Raw genomic sequence first — 25,783 nt, 5'->3', positions numbered from 1 at the left:
AAACCTGTACATGTAAAAATTAATATGATAAAGTTAATTTACTAGGTGATTTTTATTAACAGTGATAGTATTTGATATACAACTTAATTTTTTTTTTTTTTCAACGTTTATTTATTTTTGGGACAGAGAGAGACAGAGCATGAACAGGGGAGGGGCAGAGAGAGAGGGAAACACAGAATCGGAAACAGGCTCCAGGCTCTGAGTCATCAGCCCAGAGCCTGACGCGGGGCTCGAACCCACGGACCGCGAGATCGTGACCTGGCTGAAGTCGGACGCTTAACCGACTGCGCCACCCAGGCGCCCCAATATACAACTTAGAGGTTGTTTAGTGTTGGATTTTAGAAAAGTAGTGGACTTTTCAAGATGACTTCACAAATGTGATTCTGGGTTATTTAGGGTGCTTCTAGCACAAGTAATTGAAGAGGTAAATGCCACTTGTTTAAACAATAAGGATAGGATATCAGCAAAAATGGCAGAGTAGAGAACTGTAAATAATCTGTCCTTCCAAAAATAAATAAACTTTGGCTGACCATCAGGCTTTATTCAGTCAAGCAGGAAGTGAAGGCTAAGGTAGGGTTGTAAACTACCTCGCTGAATGTTAGAGGCTTGCTCCATCACACAGAAACTCACCTTTCTGGGCTGTCAGTTACTAGTGGAGTTCCAGGCGGAGTTTTTTGGGGGGGGGGGTTCTCCTAGGTTTGTTGTGGCTGGTGGTTCCATGGTAACCGGGCAGTGCCACAGAAGAGTTGTGATTTTCTGTGGAGCTTGGCTTTGAGCTGATTGTTGGGAAGCTGGTTGAAGTGGTGCATTTGCTGCTCAGTGACCTGAATCCACAACCAACTTTCTAGAGCCTCTTGGGCTGCAACATTCTTACTGCCTGCATTGCCAATCCTGCAACAGGCCAGGCAGGGTGCAAGATGGAGCAGCAAGGGTCTGCCAGCCCAGGCTCTGGTGCCGCTGGCTCCAAGGTACCACGCAGCAGAGCATAGGGTGCATGCGCAGCATGGGGATGTGACAGTCTTTCAAAGCCAGAATTTAATATAACCTTTAATATAACCTTACTGTGCATCTCAGTTCAGACTAGCCACTGTTCAAGTGACCAATTGTCACATATGGCAAGTGGCTACCATGTATTACTGGTCTTTTGAAATGAAATCATTGTTGTCTGAGGAAAACGTTATAGACATTATAGTTCTACTGAGTTACGCAGATTCAGATATTTTAGGGAAATCAGCATTTCTCTCTCTTTTTTAAAAAAATTTTTTTACATGTTTGTTTATTTTTGAGCAAGAGAGAGAGGGAGACACAGAATATGAAGCAGGCTCCAGGCTCTGAACTGTCAGCACAGAGCCCGACGTAGGGCTAGAACTCACGGACCATGAGATCATGACCTGAGTCAAAGTCAGACACTTAACTGATTGAGCCATCCAGGTGCCCCAACATTTCTCTTTTATGGGAAGGTTATAGGCAGAGACAAAATGGAAAAGAAGCTCTATTTTTGGATTATGCATAGCTTTTCTCCACAAAGGTCATTGCTTTAGCCATGTATATGTCCTGTTTACAGTTTTATAGTAGACAGAACAAGGAATTCTCTCTCATTACCATTGTGTAGTACACAGAACAAGGGATTTTTTAAAAGTCCAGTTAAAAAACGCAGTGGCTCTGGAGACACTCATAGTGTGCTCCATGGATTCTGGCTTTCCCCAAAGGAAGTATCATGTGAAAGAAATAAGAGGTCTTGCACACCTAGGGGTGCCTGGGTGCTCGGTCAGTTGAACATCCAAGACTGTAGATTTTGGCTAAGGTTATGATCCCATGATCGTGGGTTCAAGCCCCACATTGAGCTCTGTGCTGAGCATGGAGCCTGGTTGAGATTTTCTCTCTCTCTCTGTCTCTCTCATGCACATGCTCTCTTTCTCTCCTTCCTCCCTCCCTCCTTCTTCCTTTTGCCTTTGCCTGCTCACTCTCTCTCAAAAAAAAAAAAAAAAAAGTTGTTGCACACCTAAAAGTCAAAGTAGAGCTGTATAGCTTCTATGGCTTCTTTGTTTTTCCCAGAGAAGACTTACCATGGATTAATGAATTTCAAGGATGTGGCTATAGATTTTTTATAGGATAAGTGAGAATGTCTGGACCTTGCTAAGAGAAATCATATAGCAGACATGTGATGTTGTCAAACTATAGGTACCTGATCTCACTAATGTATCCTTTTTTTTTTTTTTTAAGTTTATGCATTCATTTTGAGAGAAAGAGCATGTGCAGGAGGGGTTGAGAGGGAGGGAGAGAGGGAGAATTCCAAGCAAGCCCTGCACTGTCAGTGTGAGGAGCCCGATGTGGGACTCGAACTGATCAACCTGTGAGATTATGACCTGAGCCCAAATCAAGAGTCGGATGCTGAGCCAACTAGCCACCCAGGCAACCCAAGTATATCCATTTCCAAACCAGATGTTAACCAACTTTTTGGAGCAAGGAACAGAGCCCTAGATGGTTGTGAGAGAAAGGACAAAAGGATAGTGCCCAGATAGAGATCAGGGTCTTTTGGAGAGGTCCTTGCTTTACTATACACTAGAAGATGAGCTATACACAGCAGAGTCCTGTATCTTTGGTAGGATCCTGGAGGAGCTCCTGAAACATTGCACTTGTATCTACAGAATGTCTACCTACTGGTTTCCCTACCTGAGGCTGAGACTGGAGTACCCTACTTGTGTAGTTGGAGGTCTTCTGCTGTACTGTTAGGCCCTTGTATGTGGCTGCCCTGCTCCACCCTCCTGTATGTTTTCCTTGCTCAGTGGCACTCTATACAGGTCATTCTACCTTTTATAAGATTAATTTTAATGTGGATAAACTGTGGGCAAGTATCCTTGCCAGCTGTCCTGCATGTGAAAGGACTCCCTCCATTACAAAGTGAGGAAGGCACCATCCCTGAAACCTGAAAGTTATCATTGGCTCTTGTCCCTTGATGATAACATTTAGGGGCACCTGGGTGGCTCAGTCAGTTAAGCATCTGACTGTTGGTTTCAGCTCAGGTCATGATCTCACAGTTTGTGAGTTCAAGCTCCACGTCGGGCTTCATGCTGAGGTTGTGGAGTCTACTTGGGCTTCTGTCTCCCTTTCCCTCTGCCCCTCCCCTGCTTGTTCTCTACCTCTCTCTCAAGAATAAATAAATAGGCATTTAAAAAAAAAATCATAACTTTCAGCACCAAGTCATATTCATTCTGTTTCCTACATCGTTAATTGTGTTTGTATATGTTTCATGTTAACTGACATGTATGTTTGATGTTATATGTTTATATATAGTAGAGCCTACGTGAAGACATAGAACGTTTCCATCACCTCAGACAGTTGTCTTTGCCCCTTTGTAGTCATTCCCTTCTGATCCCCAGCCACTGGCAACCACCAGTCTGTTTTCTGCCTATACACATCTTCTAGAAGGTCACATGAATGGAGGCATAGTTTATTTTTTTTCGGAGATGTACAGTTTAAAAGATGATGCAATTAAACATAGAAAGTAAACAGTAAGATAAAAGTAGGTTTTAATGAATTTAGGAAGAGTAAACAGACAAAAACAAAAAAACAATGAAATCTAGAACCAAAACAGGAATTCAGATATAGAAAGGAGAAAATTATAATACCAAAGTCAAATATGTAAAAAGTTAAGATAAAATCTTTTTAAGAGTGGCCAAAGAAGGTAAACATCCTCAAATTTGGACTTCCTTGAAGAGAATAGCCAGTGGATAGAAGCAGTTTATGTTAAAAACAAAGATAAAAACAGAAGAAACCACTATGTTAAAATAAATATACTTAAATACATAATTACATATGTTGTATATATGTTATACATGCAATGTAAATCTGAATGAAAGAGGACCAAATGGTAATAATGTTTTCTATTAGTGGTAGGTTTGTGAGTAGTTTTTATTATGTTAGCTAGGCTTTTCTTACCTTTTTTCTCTGTGAACATTAGTATTTCTCTAACACACTTTATGAAGGATGTAAATAGAGTGTACAGTTTTTAAAAAGTTGAATAAAATTTTGAAAAAGATTAAAGTTAAATACTAGAGAATAAAAGGAATAAGTACAGAATAATAGATTGATAAAATGTTACCCCCAAATGCAGAATTTCTAGACCTACAGTTAAAACACAGATAAGGTAAATAACAACCAATTTGTGTGTGTATCCAATCAGATCCTCAGACTAAAACAAAGGGAAGAAGAGTGCTTAGAGTTAAATTCAGTAGTGAACCTTAGTCTTTTCTTGACCTCAGTCCTTGTTTGGAGTACCATTCAAGCTGTGAATACACCGTTAAGTTACAGGCTATGTTGTCTGTGTATGTATACATTGGCCAGCAATAATTGAGGTATTCTGGTTATCCAAATTTTGGCACTTGAAAGATTTTAAAAGTGAACACTTAACCTAGTCATGGCTTCTAATAGTATAAGCAAAGCTTTGTGACGTAATGCAAGTTTTTTTTTTTTTAACGTTTATTTTTGAGAGTGAGAGAGAGACAGAGTGTGAGAGGCGGAGGGGTTGAGAGAGAGGGAGATCCAGAATCTGAAGCAGGCTCCAGGCTCTGAGCTGTCAGCACAGAGCCCGAGGTGGGGCTTGAACTCAGGGACCTTGAGATCATGACCTGAGCTTAAGACCGACGAACAACTGACTGAGCCATCCAGGTGCCCCAGGTATTTTTTTTTTTTTTAATGCACGTATTTTTAATTTGGAGATTCGAAGAGAGGAGAGAAGAGAGACATTTGAACAGCACTTCTTAACAAGATCATTGTTAACACCATTTTATATGGCCACATATGTGGCTGTGCTCCTATGCATTTCCTTCTTGAGAGTTTTCATGTTTTCTGGTTTAAATATAACAGTCCTTGGCTCTCAAGGAAACTTTAAAATAAAGCATTTACCACAGTCTGGGGAAAATGCAAGTTACCATTTTGATATGAATATGTTTCTAATCAGATAAGCTTAAAATGTAGGTAAGCTTATACATTAAGATGTTAAATTGTTCTTGGAATAAATATTTTATGTATCTTCATAGAATACTCAAATAAGGAATGCTTCTTTCTAGATTTCCTTTTTCTATTTATTTCAGTCTGTTTATACCAGCAAGAGCTGGAATATTGTGAAATAAAGCACTTGTCTTTTCGTTAACTTCTTTTTTAGAAACCTCAGGCACACATTCATCACCTGTCTATCTTTCTTAGTTTTTCTGCAGGAAGTCAACGTGGTCCTAAAAATCCCAGTGCCTCAATTACTCTCTCTATGGTAGCGTGAGTCCTTATTTCATAAGTCTACTGCCAGTCTCTCCAGAACTGGGGCACCCCATTGCCACTGGGATGGTCATTGGACATTGACCTAGCTTTGCCATACCACGTGCTTTCTTTTGCTTTAATATTCCCGTTAAAAATGTGTGTCCTGGGGCGCCTGGGTGGCTCAGTCGGTTGAGCGGCCAACCTCGGCTCAGGTCATGATCTTGCAGTCCGTGGGTTCGAGCCCCGCGTCGGGCTCTGTGCTGACAGCTCAGAGCCTGGAGCCTGTTTTGGATTCTGTGTCTCCCTCTCTCTCACCCTCCCCCGTTCATGCTCTGTCTCTCTCTGTCTCAAAAATAAATAAACGTTAAAAAAAATAATTATAAAAATGTGTGTCCTAGTCATAATCTCATTTATCTTTGACTACTCACATTTTATAAACTCCCACGTGAAATAAATTCTAAAAATAGTATGACTTTACTCCTCTATTTTATGTATTTAGTTTTTTTTAAGTTTATTTATTTTGAGACAGAGAAAGCGAGAGTTAGGGAAGGGCAGAGAGAGAGAACCCCAGGAAGGCTGCACACTGTTATTGCAGAGCATGACATAAGGCTCAAACCCACGAACAATGAGATCATGTCCTGAGCCGAAGTTAGATGCTTCCCGACTGAGCCACCCAGGCGCCCCTACTTGTATATTTTAAAAGCTTCAGTGCTTTAGGGTGCCTGGGTGGCTCAGTCAGTTAAGCGTCCGACTTCAACTCAGGTCATGATGTCAGGACTCAAAAGTTCAAGCCCTGCGTCAGGCTCTGTGTTGATACCTCAGAACCTGAAACCTGGTTCCAATTCGTCTCTCCCTCTCTCTCTGCCCCTCTCCCACTCATGTTCTGTCTCTTTTGCTCAAAAATAAATAAACATTTAAAAAAATTTAAAAAACAATAAAAGCTTGTTTCACCATTATCTGATTTATACTCTTCATATCATTTCAGTCTTTGACTTCTAACCGCAGTCTGCAAGTCTGGCTTTATGTTCCACTATTCCCCACTTGAACATTCTAGATTCTGGTTCACAACAAAATACATATGTTATTCCCTGAACATGTTTGTTTTTTCCTAGCCCTGTGTTTTGGTTATGCTCTTCTACCTGCCACTTCACCTAGATGACATTTTCACTTGGTCTCTCAGATCTTGGAACCCCACAGCAGTTTTTCTGTGGGTCATGAGTGGAAAATTTGTGGAGGCAGAATTTATTTCGTGTGTATTCCCTGATGAGTTAAGCACACTTTTGGCACTTAGGAAGTAATCTAGATTTTTTTTTTTTTTAGTTGAATTACACTTGAAAGTAGAAACCAATATTGTTTCCAGGGAAAATGCAGAGGATCACTACTGACTAAAGCTTGATTATCTAGGGCAAAGGAGTCTTTCCTTGACCTGCCTGACCTATTGTAGAGATTATGGAATGGGCTCTTCCAGACAGCGTTACTGTGAAGGGTCAATTTCACAGGCTTCTTCCGCTAACCAGAGAGACAGGAAACAAGGACTGAGTGGTCCATGAAAAAGATAGAATGGAGTACTCACAATGAGAATGCAGCAAAGAGAAGCGCTGAAAATTTAAGGTTCTGGCTTAATATTGGCTCTGAAATTGAAAACGCAGTTTTTGTTAAGTCTGTATAACTTTTTGTTCCAACCTATAGTTCCCCTCATTCTTTATCTAGATGCAAACAGGAAAAGGATATCCTCTGGTGGTTTATTTGGGGAAGGCAAAGTCATCAAAAAATCTCCTCAGACTGTTAGCCTCACCAAATTCTATTTACACATATACACAGAGACACATTTACACTGCAGGAACGGAAAAACAGAAGTTTAATGGACTTTTTTAATGTTTATTTATTTTGAGAGAGAGTGCATACATGAGCAGGGGAGGGACAGAGGGAGTGCAAGGGAGTGAGAGATAATCCCAATCAGGCTCTACACTGTTAGTACAGAGCCTGCTGCAGGGCTCTAACTCAGGAACCTTGAGATCATGACCTCAGCTGAAATCAAAAGTCAGAGGCTTACCCAGCTAAGCCACCCAGGCGCCCCTAAACTTGTTCTCTTAGCTCTTTTACCAATATACTTTTTTCCCGCTACACATAACTTACTTGTCATTATCTTCTTGAGGTTCTGCTGTATTCCAGGTTCTAGGATAAAGTAGTTGAAAGGCCAGGGCTCTGATTTTCTGTGTACCCTGCCTTAACAAATTTGGCATATCTGTTGACCTACATTTTTTATAACAACTTTTGATAATGATTTTATTAGTCTCTTGGACTCTGGTAAATTTTCTTTATGGCTCTGTTCTTTGCTTCAGTTGGGGTAGTTTTTATTGCCCCCCCCCCTTTTTTAAATAAATGTTTATTTTTGAGAGAGAAAGAGTGCAAACAGGGGAGGGACAAAGAGAGAGGGAGACGAAGGATCCCAAAGCAGGTTCTGCCCAGACAGCAGCAAGCCCAGTGTAGGGAACTGTGAGACCATAACCTGAGCTGCTCAACCAACTGAGCCAACCAGGTGCCCTTTATTGCCTCTTTTCAAGTTTACTCTTCTTAGAATTTACATTTATTTAGATTTCCCATTTTCACCCTACTTATATTTGTATTTCCTTTTATATCTTAAAACTTACTTACAATGTTGGAAGTTGATGTCTCCTAATTCCATCTCTCTCATTCCTGGGTCTCTTTATATTGATTGATTTTTCTCTTGGTTATGTATTACATTTCCCTCCTCCTCCTTCTCTCTTGTAAGTTTTTGTTATATGTTGGACATTTTGAGTAATACATATTTAAAATTCTCACCTAGTTATTAGAGAATTAAACTGTTTCCAAGGCCTGCATCCTCAGAAGTATCATGCAATGACTTCCACTCCTGATGGTCATTTTATCTAAAATGACCTAACTTAAAAAACCTAACTTCCCTTTGCTTAGTCAAAGAATTAGACCTTGGATTCTACATAGCTTGTTTTATGTACTTATTTTTAAATTACACGATTCTTGGGGTGCCTGGGTGGCTCAGTCGGTTAAGCGTCCAACTTCAGCTCAAGTCATGATCTCACAGTCCGTGAGTTTGAGCCCCGTGTCGGGCTCTGGGCTGATGGCTCAGAGCCTGGAGCCTGCTTCCGATTCTGTGTCTCCCTCTCTCTCTGCCCCTCCCCCGTTCATGCTCTGTCTCTCTCTGTCTCAAAAATAAATAAACGTTAAAAAAATAATAATAATTAAAAAATAATAAATTGCAAGATTCTTTTGTAAGAAGAAGAAAATTCTTTTGTAAGATTCTAGCATGTTTTTGACTTCCTTCCTTTTTTATTTTTAATTCTTACTTTGCCTCATCCTTCTGGTATACTTGTAACATTTTATCAGTTTAATCTCTGTTAAATGATACTCATTCTTTTTCTTTTTATTCTACTTTGGAAAAAGTACAGTTAAGACAATTGTAAATATAGGTTATATTCTTTACTTTGCAGATATCCTTAAAAGCACCCTTCTCACAAACTGTACCCTTGACTTCCATTCTCCCTTAAGAATTTTCTTTTTAAGGGGCGCCTGCGTGGCTCAGTCATGTAAGCGTCTGTCTTTGGCTCAGATCATGATCTCACAGTTTGTGAGTTTGAGCCATGCGTCAGGCTCTGTACTGATAGCTCAGTGCCTGGAGCCTGCTTCAGATTCTGTGTGTCCCTCTCTCTCAACCCCTTCTGCACTCGTGCTCGCTGTCTCTCTTTCTCTCTTTCAAAAATGAACGTTAAAAAAAATTTTTTTTAAGAATTTTCTTTTTAGATATCTTCACTTTTTACACAGATGACAATAGACCTTGCCTCTTATCCACATACATGAATTGAATCTTGCTTATTTTTGCTATGAGCTATGTTTTTATCAGATATAATATAAAAAGTTAGGAGACTGTTGAAATAGTCCGGATCATAGGATGAAAACTTGAAATTATGATGAAGATAGTGGTTTAAGAACCCAAAGGTAGATTGTTCTTAAAATTTGATAAAATGGAAAAAGGCTATTCTGGGGGTGAGCTTCTATAGTCTGAAAAATTAAATAAACTTGTATGAAAAATACGGCTTTAGTATTTTTTTCACACTAGTTTCTTGGATTAAAATCATTACATGTAAATAAATTAGGTTTTTGAAAGTCATGTTAGCATGTACACATTTTAAATCTTATTTTTTGAAATTAGAACAAGTTCTAATAGTTCCAAGGGTATTTTATTCAGAAATAGCTCCCCTTAAATTCTAAAGTTCCAGGGGCACCTGGGTGGCGCAGTCGGTTAAGCGTCCGACTTCAGCCAGGTCACGATCTCGAGGTCTGTGAGTTTGAGCCCCGCGTCGGGCTCTGGGCTGATGGCTCGGAGCCTGGAGCCTGTTTCCGATTCTGTGTCTCCCTCTCTCTCTGCCCCTCCCTCGTTCATGCTCTGTCTCTCTCTGTCCCAAAAATAAATAAACGTTAAAAAAAAAATTTAAAAATAAAAAAAAAAATTCTAAAGTTCCGTAGCCAGAAAGCAGAGGCAGCTTTGGCCTCAGGGAACCTGGTTGCTTGCAGGTGTGTGCCCCTGCCTTGTCTATCTAGTTCTGTGGCTCCCTGCAGCTTGTTTGCCTTTGCTGCTCCTCCTCCTCCGCCCCCAGCACTTTCAGTCACAGGTGCTCTTTGCTTCACTTGCTTTGCTCTTGCTATCTCTATCATGCATGTTCTATTTGTATTGGTTTGTTGCTCTGTATCTTTCCATGTCTGTCTCTTGTTCAGTGTCCTTCCTTCTCATTCCCTTGCCCCTTTCTGTGCCAATTGGTTCCATTCTCTCATCACAGAATGGCATTCCCATGTAGCTGTTATCACATTCTTCCCAAGCAGTAACCAGAGACAAAAGAATGCTCTGCCCTGTAGCTCCAGTTATAAAAATGAAGACAAGAGTTCTTTCTGCCTTAGCTTCCATAGTCAGGGGCAGAACAGTGTTCTTCACTGGAATCTCTTGGTTAAATTAGAGAGGAACAGTAAGTCCCTAACAGAAGAAAGGGGCTCTTCTGAGCAGTCAAAACAATAAATGTTTAGTATAGGTGATGACACTTAAATATTTGAATGAAGATGTCATACTCTTCACTCACACCTGTTGTATGCTTATTATTATGAAATTCCTGTATGTTCAACCCATTGTTTCTGTAAATGCTTCAGTATTCATGCTTTTTCATTTTTAATATGAATCAAGTGAATATAATGTTTAGGAGTATTACATAATCATTTCAGGATAATTTTATTTTCTGTAAAACATTATCATTGTTTGCTCTGAATGACATTTAAATTTCGTTTTTTTAGAAATCTGCTAGTTACTTCACAGATATCTGAGACATTATATTTACAAATATATTTCCAAAGTTGAGGTTGTAAATATAAGTTTACTTCAAACATTGGTTGGGATAATCTCAACTCATCTTTGCATACTGTTATGTTCTGTTAGGTTCACCAAAAGGGTATTGGGACATTGTAAGTATGTGTTCAGTACTTCACAGTTGGTCTATTTTAGCACTTTTCAGTTTTACACTTCTGTTCTTAATTTACATGGTTGCCTATTTACTGTACTCTGAATCTTTGTGGTAAAAGAATATCTTATTTACAACGCCCAGCATAGACGAATAGATACTCATGAAATGATTGTTAGTAAACTCCTTCCTGCACTTCCTGGTTTAGGAAATGTTTTACTTTTAAGAAATAAACGTGTTGAGGGGCGCCTGGGTGGCTAGGTCTGTTGGGCGACCGACTGCGGCTCAGGTCATGATCTCGAGGTCCGTGAGTTCGAGCCCCGAGTCGGGCTCTGTGCTGACAGCTCAGAGCCTGGAGCCTGTTTCAGATTCTGTGTCTCCCTCTCTCTGACCCTCCCCCGTTCATGCTTTGTCTCCCTCTGTCTCAAAAATAAATAAACGTTAAAAAAAAAAAATTAAAGGGGCGCCTGGGTGGCGCAGTCGGTTAAGTGTCCGACTTCAGCCAGGTCACGATCTCGCGGTCCGTGAGTTCGAGCCCCGCGTCAGGCTCTGGGCTGATGGCTCGGAGCCTGGAGCCTGTTTCCGATTCTGTGTCTCCCTCTCTCTCTGCCCCTCCCCCGTTCATGCTCTGTCTCTCTCTGTCCCAAAAATAAATAAAAACATTGAAAAAAAATTTAAAAAAAAAAATTAAAAAAGAAATACACATGTTGGTTAGAAAATAGTGATGAATGCATTTAGTGGTGTTTACATCTCCTGACCATTTTATACTTGCTGGCTCAGATTTGAGCCCTGGATGTTATACTATGTAACATTCAGCCCATATTTTTGAAGAGTGAAACCTTTTACAAATAAGTATCATTTTGTTTTTGATAGAACACAGTATTGCCTGGTTGTTTATATTGTTAGGAGGGGTAGTTGTGATTAATTCAGGCTGTGACAAAATTTTTACAACATGAATAAGTGATCAAGATTTCTTTCTTTAGGCTACAGAAAGTGAGGTAGGAGATGTAGATTTAACACGTCTTCCAGAAGGACCTGTTGATTCTGAAGATGAGGAAGAGGAAGATGAAGAGATTGATCGAACAGATCCACTACAGGGGCGAGATCTTGTTCGAGAATGTCTTGAGAAAGAACCTGCAGACAAAACTGATGATGATATTGGTAAGAAATATATCTATTCACAATAAGAATTTTATATTTTAATTCATATGTAGTTAACCTCTTGTGGCGTAACAAATTACCTGGAGCTTAGTGGTTTAAAAGAACACACATTTATTTTCTCATAATTTTTGTGGGTCAGGAATTCAGGAGCAGCCTAGCTGAGTGGTTCTGGCTCAGTGTCTCATGAAGTTGTAGTCAGAATATCAGCAGGGTTGCAGTTCTCTGAGGCTTCACTGGGCTGAGCTAGAGGATATACTTCCAAGGTGGCTACTCTCATGGCTTTTAGTACAAGACCTCAGTTCCCTGTCAGGTGGGCCTCTCCATAGAGAGGTCCACAACATGGCATTTGGCTCCCCCAAAGCAGGTAATCAAGGGGAAGAGTAAGGCAGATGCCACATTGTGATTTGGCCTCAGGAGTGTCACAGAAAGCAATCCTAATACAATATGAGAGGGGACTGCACAAGATTGTGAATAACAAGAGGTTTAGAGCTGTCTTTGAGTCTAGCTGCGCCAACTGGAGAGTTTGTTTGGAGTTTCCAGCAGGAGAGTACAGCTTTTGGTATACCCTTGACTAAAGAACAGTCAGTTATCCCCTATCTGGGAAGTTGATCCTTCCACTGAGCACACTGCTTGCAGAGGGATGCCCATGGAGCAGTCAGGGAGGAAGGGGACACCTGCCTAGCCAGCCAGATCATCTGAATCAACTCTGGTGAGTATTGGGGTGATAGATTTCACAGCCATGTAGCCCTCACCTTGTGGCTGCTCCAGTTGATAAAAGCTTGACATGCATGAATTTCCTCCTTCATGTCCATGAGATATTTCAAATACAGTACATCAGTGATGTCTAGCTTTTTAAAAATTTCAAATGTTAGCAAAAGTCATGTTTTTACTTCTAGCTTGAAAAAAATGTTTGTATGTTATTTGTAGATAAAAGTTTATGAATTTTCCCTTTTGTAATTTCTTACAGAACTAATTACTTTGGGAGATTAAATAATACTAAAGATGCTAATGTTACCTTTAAGAGCAAAGATTACTCAGTGTCATTATAGTGCAAACAGAGTGGTGCGGTGGATGGAAGCATGCTGGGCCCATCATCCAGAGGTCGATAGATCGAAACCATCCTCTCCTAGACTCACTTAGTGTCATTATATATTGTTGGAAGTATGCTGGGCCCATCATCCAGAGGTCGATGGATTGAAACCATCCTCTCCTAGACTCACTTAGTGTGTCATTATATATTGTTATGATTCAACTAAGATTTTATCCTAGATTTCCCTTCTATAACAGTCGTATTACTAATTCAAATCAGAAGATGCTGCTACTAAATAATCATAATCTTTGTGAGTAAAGATCACTACATTTGAATATTCCTTGCCATTCTAATGACATAGTATAGTTCATTAACTTGCAGTTTAGACTCATGTTATGAACATTGTCTGGGCAGAAACTGAAAATGCATTTTTAATGGTAAAGAATTGTATACTGTGCTATTTGCAAAGTTTTTTTAAAAATTGAAATATAATCAACTCCTAATTATCTGGGCAGATACCACTTTATAGTTATTTCTGTTTCATCACTTAGCTGACTGTATGTTTGTTTCTCCCTTATATTTATGTTTATTACTCTCATATCTGTGCCAGAGAATGTTGGCTCATTAGCATTTGTTGGTTATAAAGAGAGTTATCTTGAAGTTGGTTTGACAGTTTGGAACTAGAATTCACATTTGTTATCCTTAATTACTTAATTGTTGACATTTATTAATAACATTTCTCTAATTCTGGCCTGATAAGAACTAGATCAAAGACTTTTTCACTGATGAGTTAGATTGAAGGACATCACTAACTTAACTACCATGGAGTGACATCTCAGGCTAGCAAAATTACTGCATTTGAATCTGTGGTTTTCTGTGAGGTTGTGAATCCTGGTTATCTTCCAATTTGCCTATATTTTTGTGTGAGTTTGAATCTATCTATTAAATCATTGATTTTTTTTTTTTTTAGCCAGCATTCATCTGTACCTTGGTTCCTGTACATTGGCAGCATAAATTCTTAAGTTGATTAGAAAATTGAGTATTCAATTCTAGATTTTACTGAATTTGTAAAGTTTAGTCTTTGATGGTCTCTATACCAAAATTTCTGTTGTTTTTTTTTTTAATAGAACAGTTACTGGAGTTTATGCACCAGCTCCCTGCTTTTGCAAACATGACCATGTCTGTAAGGAGAGAACTCTGCTCAGTAATGATTTTTGAAGTGGTAGAGCAGGCCGGAGCTGTTATTCTGGAAGATGGGCAAGAGGTAGGCTAGCAAATGTTACCTATTTTTTAGTGTGGGAGGTAATTTTTAGAATGATTTAATTTCCTTAGTCTTTTGTAAATCCTGAGTTTTGAAATGTATACAATTTTTTACATGAATATTGAGTTTGGCTTAGTTACGATTTGTGAAGATACAAGTTTTTACTTTTGATTTTGCTTTACTTTGTTTTAATTTTTACTTCCCAGCCATAGACTTACCTAGCATAGAATAGATGTTCAATAAAGAACATTTATTGAACCATATTTGCTCTTCTCAAATTAAGTTGTAAGACATAAAGAAAAGTTTTTAATCATTCTATTTGTATATCATTATTTAAAATATTTATTGAGTATTACTCTCCGTATCCATTTTCTGTGTTATACTTCAAAAAAAAGATGAGGAAAATGTATTGATACTTATGGCTCCTGGTGGGTTGCTATCAGGTGAGGCATTTATGTGGTAGCAGGTTGTTGTTAAGAAATGCTTGGCTGATGGGGCGCCTGGGTGGTGCAGTCGGTTAAGCGTCCGACTTCAGCCAGGTCACGATCTCGCGGTCCGTGAGTTCGAGCCCCGCGTCAGGCTCTGGGCTGATGGCTCAGAGCCTGGAGCCTGTTTCCGATTCTGTGTCTCCCTCTCTCTCTGCCCCTCCCCCATTCATGCTCTGTCTCTCTCTGTCCCAAAAATAAACAAACATTGAAAAAAAAAATTTTAAAAGAAATGCTTGGCTGGTAACTTTGGGTGGGTGGAGGAAGGATGCAGAGCACTTGAAAGGTATTACTGCTGCTAGGAATCACTTCACTGTTTTTCTTATCAAACTGATAAAAATTAATGCTGACATGTCAACTGATGAAAATTGTCATATCCTGCTAATAGGAATATAAACAATATTTCTGGAAAATCGTTTAGAAATTTTTAACACGGGCCTTGAAGAATTAACAGGTTCTATCCTATTTCACTCATTATGAGTGTCTTTGCTCAGTATATAAGGTAAAACTCAGAGTTATGCCAAAAGATGTTCATTGCAGCATATTTCTAATAGTAAAAATTAGAAATGACTAAACTATAATTCGATAATAAGCAATGCTTAAATAATTGTTATACTCACACAGGGTCTAATATTATGTAGGTGGTATTCAGGTTATTGTAAAATTTGATAGAAGCTCTTTGAAGGCAGAGGCTATGTCTCTAGCTTCATTTACGTGCTTTCTCCCCATATTCTAAACATCTGGCTCATAGGATATGCTCAAGAAAAAAACTTTCATGAACATACTATTAAATTTTCCTAAAAAACAAGACAAGTATTTCAACAGTATAAAGTAATATAAACATAGAGAAACTAAACTGTTAGCAGCAACTTTGTAAACAGTGGAGTTTTGAAGAACTCTTCTTTTCCGCAAATTTTTGTATTCTCTTAATTTTTCACAGTTTGTCAGCAAAGCTTTGGTGTATGCCTAGTTTGTGTTGGGTACTGTTCTAGATACAGGAAGTGTTGTGGTGGAAAAATCTGACACAGTCACTGTCCTCAAGTAATTTATGTTATCCATAAATTCCATAGTGAGTGAATTTTATATTTGAAATAACCGAAACACACTTAAAAAAATATTTCTTATTGCTACTGATTCTCCTTTAGAACTAATAACCCAGATTTCCCATAAATCACACTTAAAAGTTTAGGCTGGTAAGAGCCATACTGAAGGACAAAAGTGTTCTTTGATGACTACATATTGAGTTGTCTTCTAAGAGCATTATATGTTGCTGTATAAATGAAGGCAGTATTTTCTTAACATTAGGAGAAATTTTGAATGTTTTGTCATCTCTGCCTTGAAAATCAGAATTTCTGAATTAATTACCAGCTACATTTTTTTTCTTTTGAGTGCTTGCTATGTGCCAGGCACTGTACTAAGCACTTGGTATGCATAAATTCATTTAATTAACAGAAAGGCCCTAATAGGTCTGTTGTTAAGCCCATTTTAGAAGTAGAGAAACTGGAATTCTGAGAGGTTAAATAACTTGCCCATAGTCACTCACCCAGTTAGTGGCATGGTCTGGATTTAGATTTCAAGGTTTGTGGTTTTAACCATTACATAATTTTTCTCTGAGTGTTTAGTCAATTATGAAAGTCCCCTGATGTCGTTTGGTGACTAAGACTAAGAAGAAAGACTAAAATGAGCTTTTATTAGTTTGTGTAGATGGGCATAGACTGTTTTCTGACAGAGTATAAAGTAATATGTAATCAGATCTCTATTTTTCTTTTTTAAATTATATAAATTCAATATGTTGATTATTTTTCAAAGTTAACTGTAACTGTATTTTTAAAAAGATTCTTAAAACCTGTCTTTTTCTTTGTAGCTTGACTCATGGTATGTTATTTTAAACGGCACTGTAGAAATCACTCATCCAGATGGAAAAGTTGAAAATCTCTTTATGGGAAATAGTTTTGGAATTACTCCCACTCTGGATAAGCAGTATATGCATGGAGTTGTTAGGACTAAAGTAGATGATTGTCAGGTAAGGTTATCTGTTGAGTCTTGTAACTCTTGTTTGTTGATTTAAAGTGGCTGAGCCTGTTTTTTCTTCCTCAAAATAAAATAGGTTGACTTGAGAATTGAGAGTTGTCAAAAGCTCACAGTTAATAAAGGAAACTAGATTTTGTGTGTGACTCAAATATTTGTGGATTTGAACAAAGCATAAATTTTTAGAAGAGAACGTTCGAAATTTTGGTTTGTTAAATTTATATCTGGCATTAGCCAGCTTATTCCTTTTTCTGTTCTTTTTTTTTTTTAAATAAAGGAAAGAAATAGGAACTTCTGAGTTGTTTGTTTCTAACTTACTACTGCTTCATGTTTTCTTTGCCTAGTGTCAGTTTTGAGAGTAGATGTTCACTTCTTCTTTGAGAGCACAATTCAGATGGATTTGACTTCTTTGGTCTCGTTGTATATGAATTATTTCACCTTGATTTTTATTAAGAGTTAAAGGGACTGAATAAAAAAGAACTGATGCCACTCGATTTCTTACCTTTGTGCTCTACCTTGGTGCATAGTGATATATTTATGTACTACAGTTTCATTAACTGTCCCCATGTTATTCTCGGACAGTTTGTCTGCATAGCCCAGCAGGATTATTGGAGAATTTTAAATCATGTGGAGAAAAACACCCATAAAGTTGAGGAAGAGGGAGAAATTGTTATGGTGCATGAACACCGTGAACTAGATCGGAGCGGAACCAGGAAAGGACACATTGTAATCAAGGTGGGTGTTTTTATTTATTATATTAGTCACTGACAGAAGCTTTCATTTTGCTTAAAAGGCTTTGAACCACTTTTTCAGTAGTGCAAGATAATTAACATTAGAATCTAATTTAAGCAAATGTGTTGGTTCTTTTGCTTCTCCATTGGTTTTTACACATTTTAGTAATGAAGAATGGCATTGCCATCTAATATCAGTATGGATAGGATATTATTTTAGAATATACCAGTCACAGTTTTTCAAATTTATTTTATGATCAGTTGATAAGGGGAGTTAATTTCACCAAAGACAGCAATAATTAGAAACAAAACAGAAAATTAAAGTAGTAGGTGAAAATGCAGAGTGCTTACTGGTTATTTATGGCTTTAAAGTAGACATTATCTTCTCTGACACTCATTTTTCTTATCTGAAAACAAGAATGTTATGGCAGGGTTTTATTGGGGCTAAATGAGGTAAATCAAAAGCCTTAGTACATTGTAGAGTCTGAATGTTGATCCCCATATTGTTTTCTCTAGTTCCCTTTCTCCCCTACCCTTTGCCCATTTGCCCCTTGCCTCCCTTCCTCCCCATCCTCTTCACTACCCTGTCTCTTTTAAGACCTCCGCATGTAAAATAGAGAAATTGTAATTGAAAGAGGAAATAAAAACGTATAACCATTTCTCTTTCCAAGCTAGTCCTGGTTGCAAAAGTAGTAAATGTGTTATTATTCATTACAAATGCTTGAGCTTATTATTTAATATTATGAAGGACTGATGTCAGGTACATTTTTCCCCAGGAGTCAGGCTATTCTAGAATGCGTTTTCATTTTCTAAACTGATAAATCTAAGCTTTCTATTGTAGAAAAGATGAACATATGGGTGGATTGCCATAGGCTATCTTTTTATGGGGGCTCATGTTTTTTAATTCTTTATTTTTAAATAATTACAAACTTAGAGAACAGTTGCAAAGACAGTATAGAGAGCTCCTTCCCTCAGATTCCCCACCTATTAGCATTTATTTCACTGCATTTTCTCCATTTTCACCAGTCTTTCTCTGAACCATTTGAGAGCAGTCTGCATATGTGATGCCTCGTCCCTCTGAATATTCTCTTGTATATTTCCTAAAAGCAAGAATACTCTCCTACATAAACACCATAGAACCTTCAAGTTGAGAAATGAAAATTGATAAAGTACAACCATTTAGCCTACAGACCCTGTTTAGATTTTCACCAACTATCCCAACAGTGGCTCTCTTTCCTTCCTCATCCAGGATCTTATCCCGGAACACAGTTGCATTTAGTTGTCATGTCACTTCTTTCCACCCCAGGAACAGTCTTTCTCTGTTCATATTCTCAGCAGTTTTAAAGAGTACAGACCTTTTATTCCTTAGGGTCACCCTCAGTGTGGATCTTTCCAGTGTTTCCTCATGCCCAGACTCAAGTCGTAATTTTCTGGCAGGAATCCCACAGAGATGATGTATTCTTCTCTGTGCACCATGTCAGGGAGCATGTAATGTCAACCTGTCCCACCATTGGTGAAGTTTACATTAATCACTGGTCATATTGATGTCTGTCTGCGAAGTTTCCTAACTATAAAGTCACGACTGTGTTCTTTGTAATTGATAAGTGTTTAGATGGGAGATGTTCTGGAATAGTGTCAGTATGTCCTGCAAACCTTTGTTTACCGGTCTTGCATTGGCTCATGCCTAAAGTGGTGTTCTTTTGGGGCTCTGGGTGGTTCAGTCTGTTAAGAGTCCAACTTTGTCTCAGGTCATGATCTCACAGCTTATGAGTTTGAGCCCAGCGTTGGGCTCTGTGCTCACAGCTCAGAGCCTGGAGCCTGCTTTGGATTCTGTGTCTTCCTCTGTCTCTCTCCCCCTTCCCAGCTCTTGCTCTGACTGTCTCTCAAAAATAAATAAATATTAAGCACATAAATAAACATGTTATAAAATTTTTTTTAATAAAATGGTGATCTTCTGTTTCCTTTTTTTCCTACATTTATTGTCATTTTTTTCTGTAAGGATGAACCTTCTCCTCTTCCCCATTAATTAATTCATTTCTACTGCCATGGATTTGTGTGTTGTACTGTTACCATCATTGTTGACCCATTGGTCACGTTGTCCCAGATTTGGTGGGAACTTCATAAGGCTGACTCTGTATTTATTCTTTTGGTATGTCCCCATTGGTTTTTAACAGCTTTTTTATTCTCTGCAAAACAAGATGCTCCAGTGTCATATTGTGCTTTTCCTTTTCCAGCTTTGGAATCAGCCATTTCTCTGGAGAGCTCTAGATCCTACTAGTCGAGAATAGCATTTTTTAAAAGTTTATTTATTTTGAGAGAGGGAGTGCAAGCAGGGGAGCAGCAGAGGGAGAGAGAGAATCCCAAGCAGCAAGTTTCATGCTGTCACTGTAGAGCCCGACACAGGGCTCGATCCCACGAACTGCGAGATCATGACATGAGCTGAGATCAAGAGTCAGATACTTAACTGATTGAGCCACCCAGGCGCCCCGAGATTAGCTTTTAAAAGCCACCGTGTCTCGGGTGCCTGTCTGGCTCAGTCAGTTGAAGCATGTGGCTCTGGGTTGTGAGTTCAAGCCTGCATTGGGTGTAGAGATTACTTAAAAATCTTTTTTTTTTTTAAATCCAAGATACGGGCGCCTACTCTGTTCATTGCTACTTAGGTGTCATTGCTTCTAGAGCCTCTGATCAGACAGAGCTAGGAAGTATATGTATGTATTTACTATATTGCATTCACATCTGTAACATTGTATGTGTCTCTATTTGTAACAATCATAAGTTCATAACAGTACTCCCAGTTTTGATACCACAGTTTTGCTTATCCTTTCCCTTCTTATGTTTGTAAATACCTTCTCCGGTCAGTGGCTCTTGTACGTTTTTTGTATTTACTTATTTATCATAACCAGCCTCTGTCCTGCCAGTGTAACCATGGCAGTCATTTCCTTGGCCTGCCAACTCTGCTCACCATGTCTCCCAGAATCCCACCTTGTTGAATACTAGTGAGCACTTCGGTGATGTGACTCTGCATGCCTATGGGGGCTCACCTTTAAAAAACAGTTCTTGATATACATCTTAGTCTCTGCAGGCATCCTGCCCCAGTGTTTAGCCAGTCAGAATAATGGCCTTTCTTTAACATGTTCATCAGTTCCTCCAGCTTTAAAGGCTTCAATCGAGGGGTGCCTGGGTGGCTCAGTAGGTTAAGTGTCTGATTCTTGATTTTGGCTCAGGTCATGATCTCATGCTTCATGAGATCCAGCCCTGTGGCAGACTCTGCACTGACAGCATGGATCCAGCTTGGGATTCTCTCTGCCTCTCTCTTTCTCTGCCCCTCCCCCTCTTGAGTGCACGCGCATGTGTTGTCTTTCGAAATAAAGAAATAAACTTTAAGAAAAAATAAAGACTTCAAGAGTGGCCTGCGAATGATAAACCCAACTTGGTACTCTTTGACTTAGAGTGTTGTGAAGGGTAGAAGAATAGGAATGACCTGTGGTTGCCTTGTCCCTTAAATAGGTTATATGAAGATGCTTAGTTTGACTTTGTTCTAGAGAAGTGATTTGCATACTTTTTTTTTCAATAAATTCTTAGATAACATTGTTAGTATGAATGTATGTTTACCATACAGTTATTCTGACCGATGACATTGTTTGGATGAATGCAACAAATTGAAATTGGGGATTATGGACAATATTTTCTATATTTGGTTTAACATCTGATTTATTTTTATATTTGTTCTCTGTATACAGTTAGGAAAAGGCTGCAAAGGTAATAATTTTAACATTGATTCAGAAGCTCAAAGCAGAGCAGCAGATAAATGTTTACATTCCTTTTTATAAACTTGGAGACAGGCAAGTGGTTAAAACTCTGAATTAATGTAAAAACTATATATAGAACTTGTGTTTCCTCTCAAGATGGTGAACTAGCATGGAGAAACCATTGAAGAAGAAACTTCTTTTCTAGGAAGTTAAAACAGTGAAACACACGGTCTTGAATTAGTGTATTGTTTCTATATCCTGGGCAGAAGAGATTTAAGGATAATTAAATTTGGAGGAAAGCTTTTTTTTTTCTTTTTTTTCTTACTTAATTCAAGTTTAACTTGTACTACTTCTCTCTGGTGCCTTAAGACAGTCATCTTCCCATTTCTACCAGTTGTAGAAAAATGACATTATTGTCATTTTTTTACCCCAGGCCACATCAGGGGTAAATCACTGAAATTCAAAAGCCCTCCTATGGTAAAATGCCAGGAAAAACAGCTATAACTGAGTAAATACTTTTGGATATTTTCATTCCTCTGCCTTTTCTGTCTTCCAGCCTCTGGGTGCTGGTGGATTACAAGCTATAAAGACTACCGTTTCCCAGTATTAAGTGTTTTAAGGGTAAAACTCTACTTTGAGAACTTGTGTAATAGAGTGACTACAAAGGGAAGTCACTCTACAAAGGGAACTCAGTAGAGTTCTTTGTTTCCTGAGCTGTTGATTTATTTAATAATCTTTTGTATCCTTGGATTTTTAGGCAACACCTGAACGTCTCATCATGCATTTAATAGAAGAGCATTCCATCGTGGACCCAACTTATATAGAAGATTTCCTACTAACTTACAGAACATTTCTTCAGAGTCCTTTGGATGTTGGGATCAAACTGTTGGAATGGTTTAAAATTGACAGCTTAAGGGATAAGGTTGGTTTTATAAATATGAAAAAGTGATTCTAACCTTTAAATTCTATTTATAAAATCTTTTGCAGTTGATAAATATTTATTTTGATAACAGGATTCACTTAACCTAAACAACATTTCTCTACTTAGTTTTGTGACAAAACAGCATATTAAAAGTGGAAATGAGCCTTAAAAGTTAAAAATTGAAATAGGCTGTGATAAAGCTATAAACTCAAAAAACATGATAGCTGCTTGAGAGTGTTTTGAACTCTATCAAAATGTTTGTTCATGAAGATCAGTAAAACACTTAAAAGGTGATTAATAGTTAGACTATTCATCAAGTAAATTATTTTCAAGTGACCTTAGATTGATTGTAAGCCCCAAATAGCAATATGTTGATTTGGGGGGTTTACACTTTTATCATTTTAAAATAATCTTTTTGTCCTTAATATATCCCTGCAGCGACTTATTTTAAATCTACCTTTGAGTATTTTTTTCTTGTCATTAAACATTGTTTGCTGTTGTAGATAATCTTAGCTTATTTCATGGAGTGTTTGTACGTTTAATGGGAAGACTTGCAATACCTCAGCAAGTTGGTAGGAAGTTAGTTATTTTAAGAAAAATAAAAAAAGGGCCATAATTGCTTGGTGTATCTTTCTGAGTTATATTTTAAATGAAACAATTAGATGTGGCTAGACTGTAGAATTCTCTTGTTTAGGAAACTAAGGTGTTCAGAACTACAGGCTTGCCCCCCCATCCCCAACCCTCCCAATGCCCTTTGGAGTTATGTGTAGGTACTTCAGTTGCTGAAGAAATAAAGGCATGCTAAATAAAGAATGAGCAAAAATATAAGTGAGGGACAACTAGATATTTACATGCAAAAGAATGAAATTGGACCTTTACCTTACATTATATACAGAATTAACTCAAAGTAGATTAGTTACCTAAATATGAGAGCTAACACTATAAAACTCTTAAGAGATTTAAAATCATTGACTGTATTAAACTTTTTTGTATCCTTATGTATTGTTTAAATCTTTTGCAGTGATCACGTGCTATTTTTACAAAAATAAAACTTTTTTTTCATTTAAAACTTAAAAGAAAAATCATGACCTTGGATTTGGCAGTCGTTTCTTAGATATGATATTCAGAGCATAAGCAATGAAGGAAAAAAAACATAGATTGAACTTCATCAAAATTAAAACAGTAAATTAAAAGGAAACACATGGAGTGGGAGAATATATTTGCAAATCTTCTATCTGATAAGGGTCTAGTATCCAGAATGTGTAAAGTACCCTTATAGTCCAACAACAAAGATACAACACAACTTAGAAACAGACAAAGGGCTTTGGGGAGCCTGGGTGACTCAGTCGGTTAAGTGTCCAAGTTCCACTCAGGTCATGATCTCACGGTGCATAAGTTCGAGTCCCGCATCAGGCTCTGTGCTGACATCTCAGATCCTGAAACCTGCTTCAGATTCTGTGTCTCTGCTCTGCTCCTCCCCCTGCTTGTGCTGTGTCTCTCAAAAACAAATAAATGTAAAAAAAAAAAAAAAAAAAAAAAAAAAAAAGCTTTTAAAAGAAAAAAGAAATAAAGGGCTTGAATAGAGATTTTTCCAAAGCAGATACTTAAATAGCTAGCAAACACATGAAAAAGATGTTTAAGGAGCACCTAGCTGGCTCAGATGGTGGAGCATGCAACTCTTGATCTCAGTTCAGGAGTTCCATCCCCACGTTAGGGGTAGAGATTAAATAAAAAACTAGAATCTTAAAAAAACGTTTAACATCATTCGTTATAAGGAAATGCAAATTAAAACCACAGACAGAGGGGCACCTGGGTGGCTCATTCTGTTAGGCGTCCGACTCACTTTCGGCTCAGGCCATGATCTCTCATTTCATGAGTTTGAGCCCTGTGTGTTGGGATCTGTGCTGACATTGCGGAGCCTTCTGGGGATTCTGTGTTTCCTCTCTCTGCCCTCCTCCATGTGCGCGCACGCTCTCTCACTCTCTCACTCTCTCTCTCTCTCTCAAAAATAAACGTTAAAAAAAAAAAAAAGGCTTTAAAAAACCACAGTGAGATCCTGCTTCACACCCCCTAGGATGGCTTTTCAAAAAGGAAAGGAAATAACAAGCACTGCCAAGGATGTGACTGGAGAAAATGAAATTCTCAGACATTGTTGATAGTAATGTAAAATGTTATAGCTACTCTGGAAAACAGTTTGGCATTTCTTCAAAGAGTAAAACAGAATTAGCATATAACCTGGCATTTACTCTTAGTATTTTTTCAGAAGAACTGAAAGTAGGTATGCAAACAAAAATTTATATACCGACGTTCATAGCACTACCGACTATAGCCAAAAGGGGGAAACAACCCGAATGTCTATTAACTGATGGATGGATAAACAAAATGTGGTATAGCCATAATGAAGTATTAATTCAGCCATAAAAAGGAATGTAGTACATGCCACAACATGGATCAATCTTGAAAACGTAATGCTAAGTGAAAGAAGCCAGACACAAAAGGTCACAGTTTGTATGAAATATTCCACATAGAAGAGAGGGCAGAATGTGAGGTGACTGACTCCTTAATGGGTGATAAAAATGTTCTGGAACTAGGTAATGGTGATAGTTGCACACCTATAACTACAAAATGCCACTGAATTGTATACCTTACAGTGGTTTAAATGGTGGCTTTTGTGTGTATCCTACCAGAGTTAAAAAAAAAAAATGACTTAAATTATTTCCATTGTTAGGTACATTATTCGGTTCAACTTCATTAATTTTTCTGTTAATCTGTGGTACAAAGTAATCAAACCACTTTACAATTTTGAAGACTCACAGTATTTCTAACAAAGTAGGTTTCAGATGTAGTTTGTTAATAATTTTGATTAAACATGTTCTTGACTATGTAAAGGCTCTTGATATGATTGCCTGCCCTTTAGAAGCTTGTATTTTAGGATACTGTCTGAGGTATACATCCTGTGTGCTTCTTATAGCTTAGTAAACAGGCTTGTGTTTTCTCACTGTGGGTCCAGTCTTGGCTCTCTATGTTGCTTGTGCACCCAAGGAAGCAAAAACTCAGACCAAACCATGCCTGCATATTAGAATGAACCCTTTGTGTGCAGGGTAGAGGGCGAAGGGGTTAGCCATATAGCTCAGTTCCCCCTCAGTTTTGGACATGCTTTTGTAATATACTTCTACAGAAAGAATGCCTCTCATAACTATACTGTCTCCTTCATGTTTCTACAGGTAACACGGATTGTGTTATTATGGGTAAACAATCACTTTAATGATTTTGAAGGTGATCCTGCTATGACTCGATTTCTGGAGGAATTTGAAAAAAATCTGGAAGATACAGTAAGACTCCAAAGAATTTATTTTCTTCAGGATTTAGGGATTTCCCTGATCCTCAAATAACAGCACCTCAGAACACTTCCATTCTCTCTTGTGTCTTGAATGTCTGCTCTAAGAACTTTGAAATTTATATTTTAGATTCTGCTCATTCTCTGCCATTAACCCAAACAGAAATCAGGCTTCTTCCTGACTCTTCTGTGTTCGTTTTAAGGCTGATGATGTTGCTGTCTCCAGCCAGTCAGCCAGTCTTATGATCTCTAGTGTATATGTGGGCTACTTCTTTCTCTGCCTTGAATTCCCTGGCCAAGATGTCCATTCATTTGCTATAGTCACCTG

General features: G+C 38.2%; 1 protein-coding gene across 1 annotated transcript in view; it reads left to right on the top strand.

Moving 5' to 3' along the window:
- Window positions 1-25,783, top strand: part of RAPGEF6 (Rap guanine nucleotide exchange factor 6) — a 192,503-nt gene that overhangs the window by 94,246 nt on the left and 72,474 nt on the right. Inside the window, 6 exon segments of the mRNA XM_043587048.1 lie at window positions 11,735-11,912; window positions 14,070-14,206; window positions 16,553-16,711; window positions 17,299-17,451; window positions 21,954-22,118; window positions 25,343-25,450. Coding sequence (XP_043442983.1) covers window positions 11,735-11,912; window positions 14,070-14,206; window positions 16,553-16,711; window positions 17,299-17,451; window positions 21,954-22,118; window positions 25,343-25,450 — 900 coding nt within the window.

The sequence above is a fragment of the Prionailurus bengalensis genome, chromosome A1 (genome assembly GCF_016509475.1).
Source record: "Prionailurus bengalensis isolate Pbe53 chromosome A1, Fcat_Pben_1.1_paternal_pri, whole genome shotgun sequence".
NCBI lineage: Eukaryota > Metazoa > Chordata > Mammalia > Carnivora > Felidae > Prionailurus > Prionailurus bengalensis.
The sequence above is the reverse complement of the archived record's forward strand: the minus strand, read 5'-3'. Positions and strand labels throughout refer to the sequence as shown.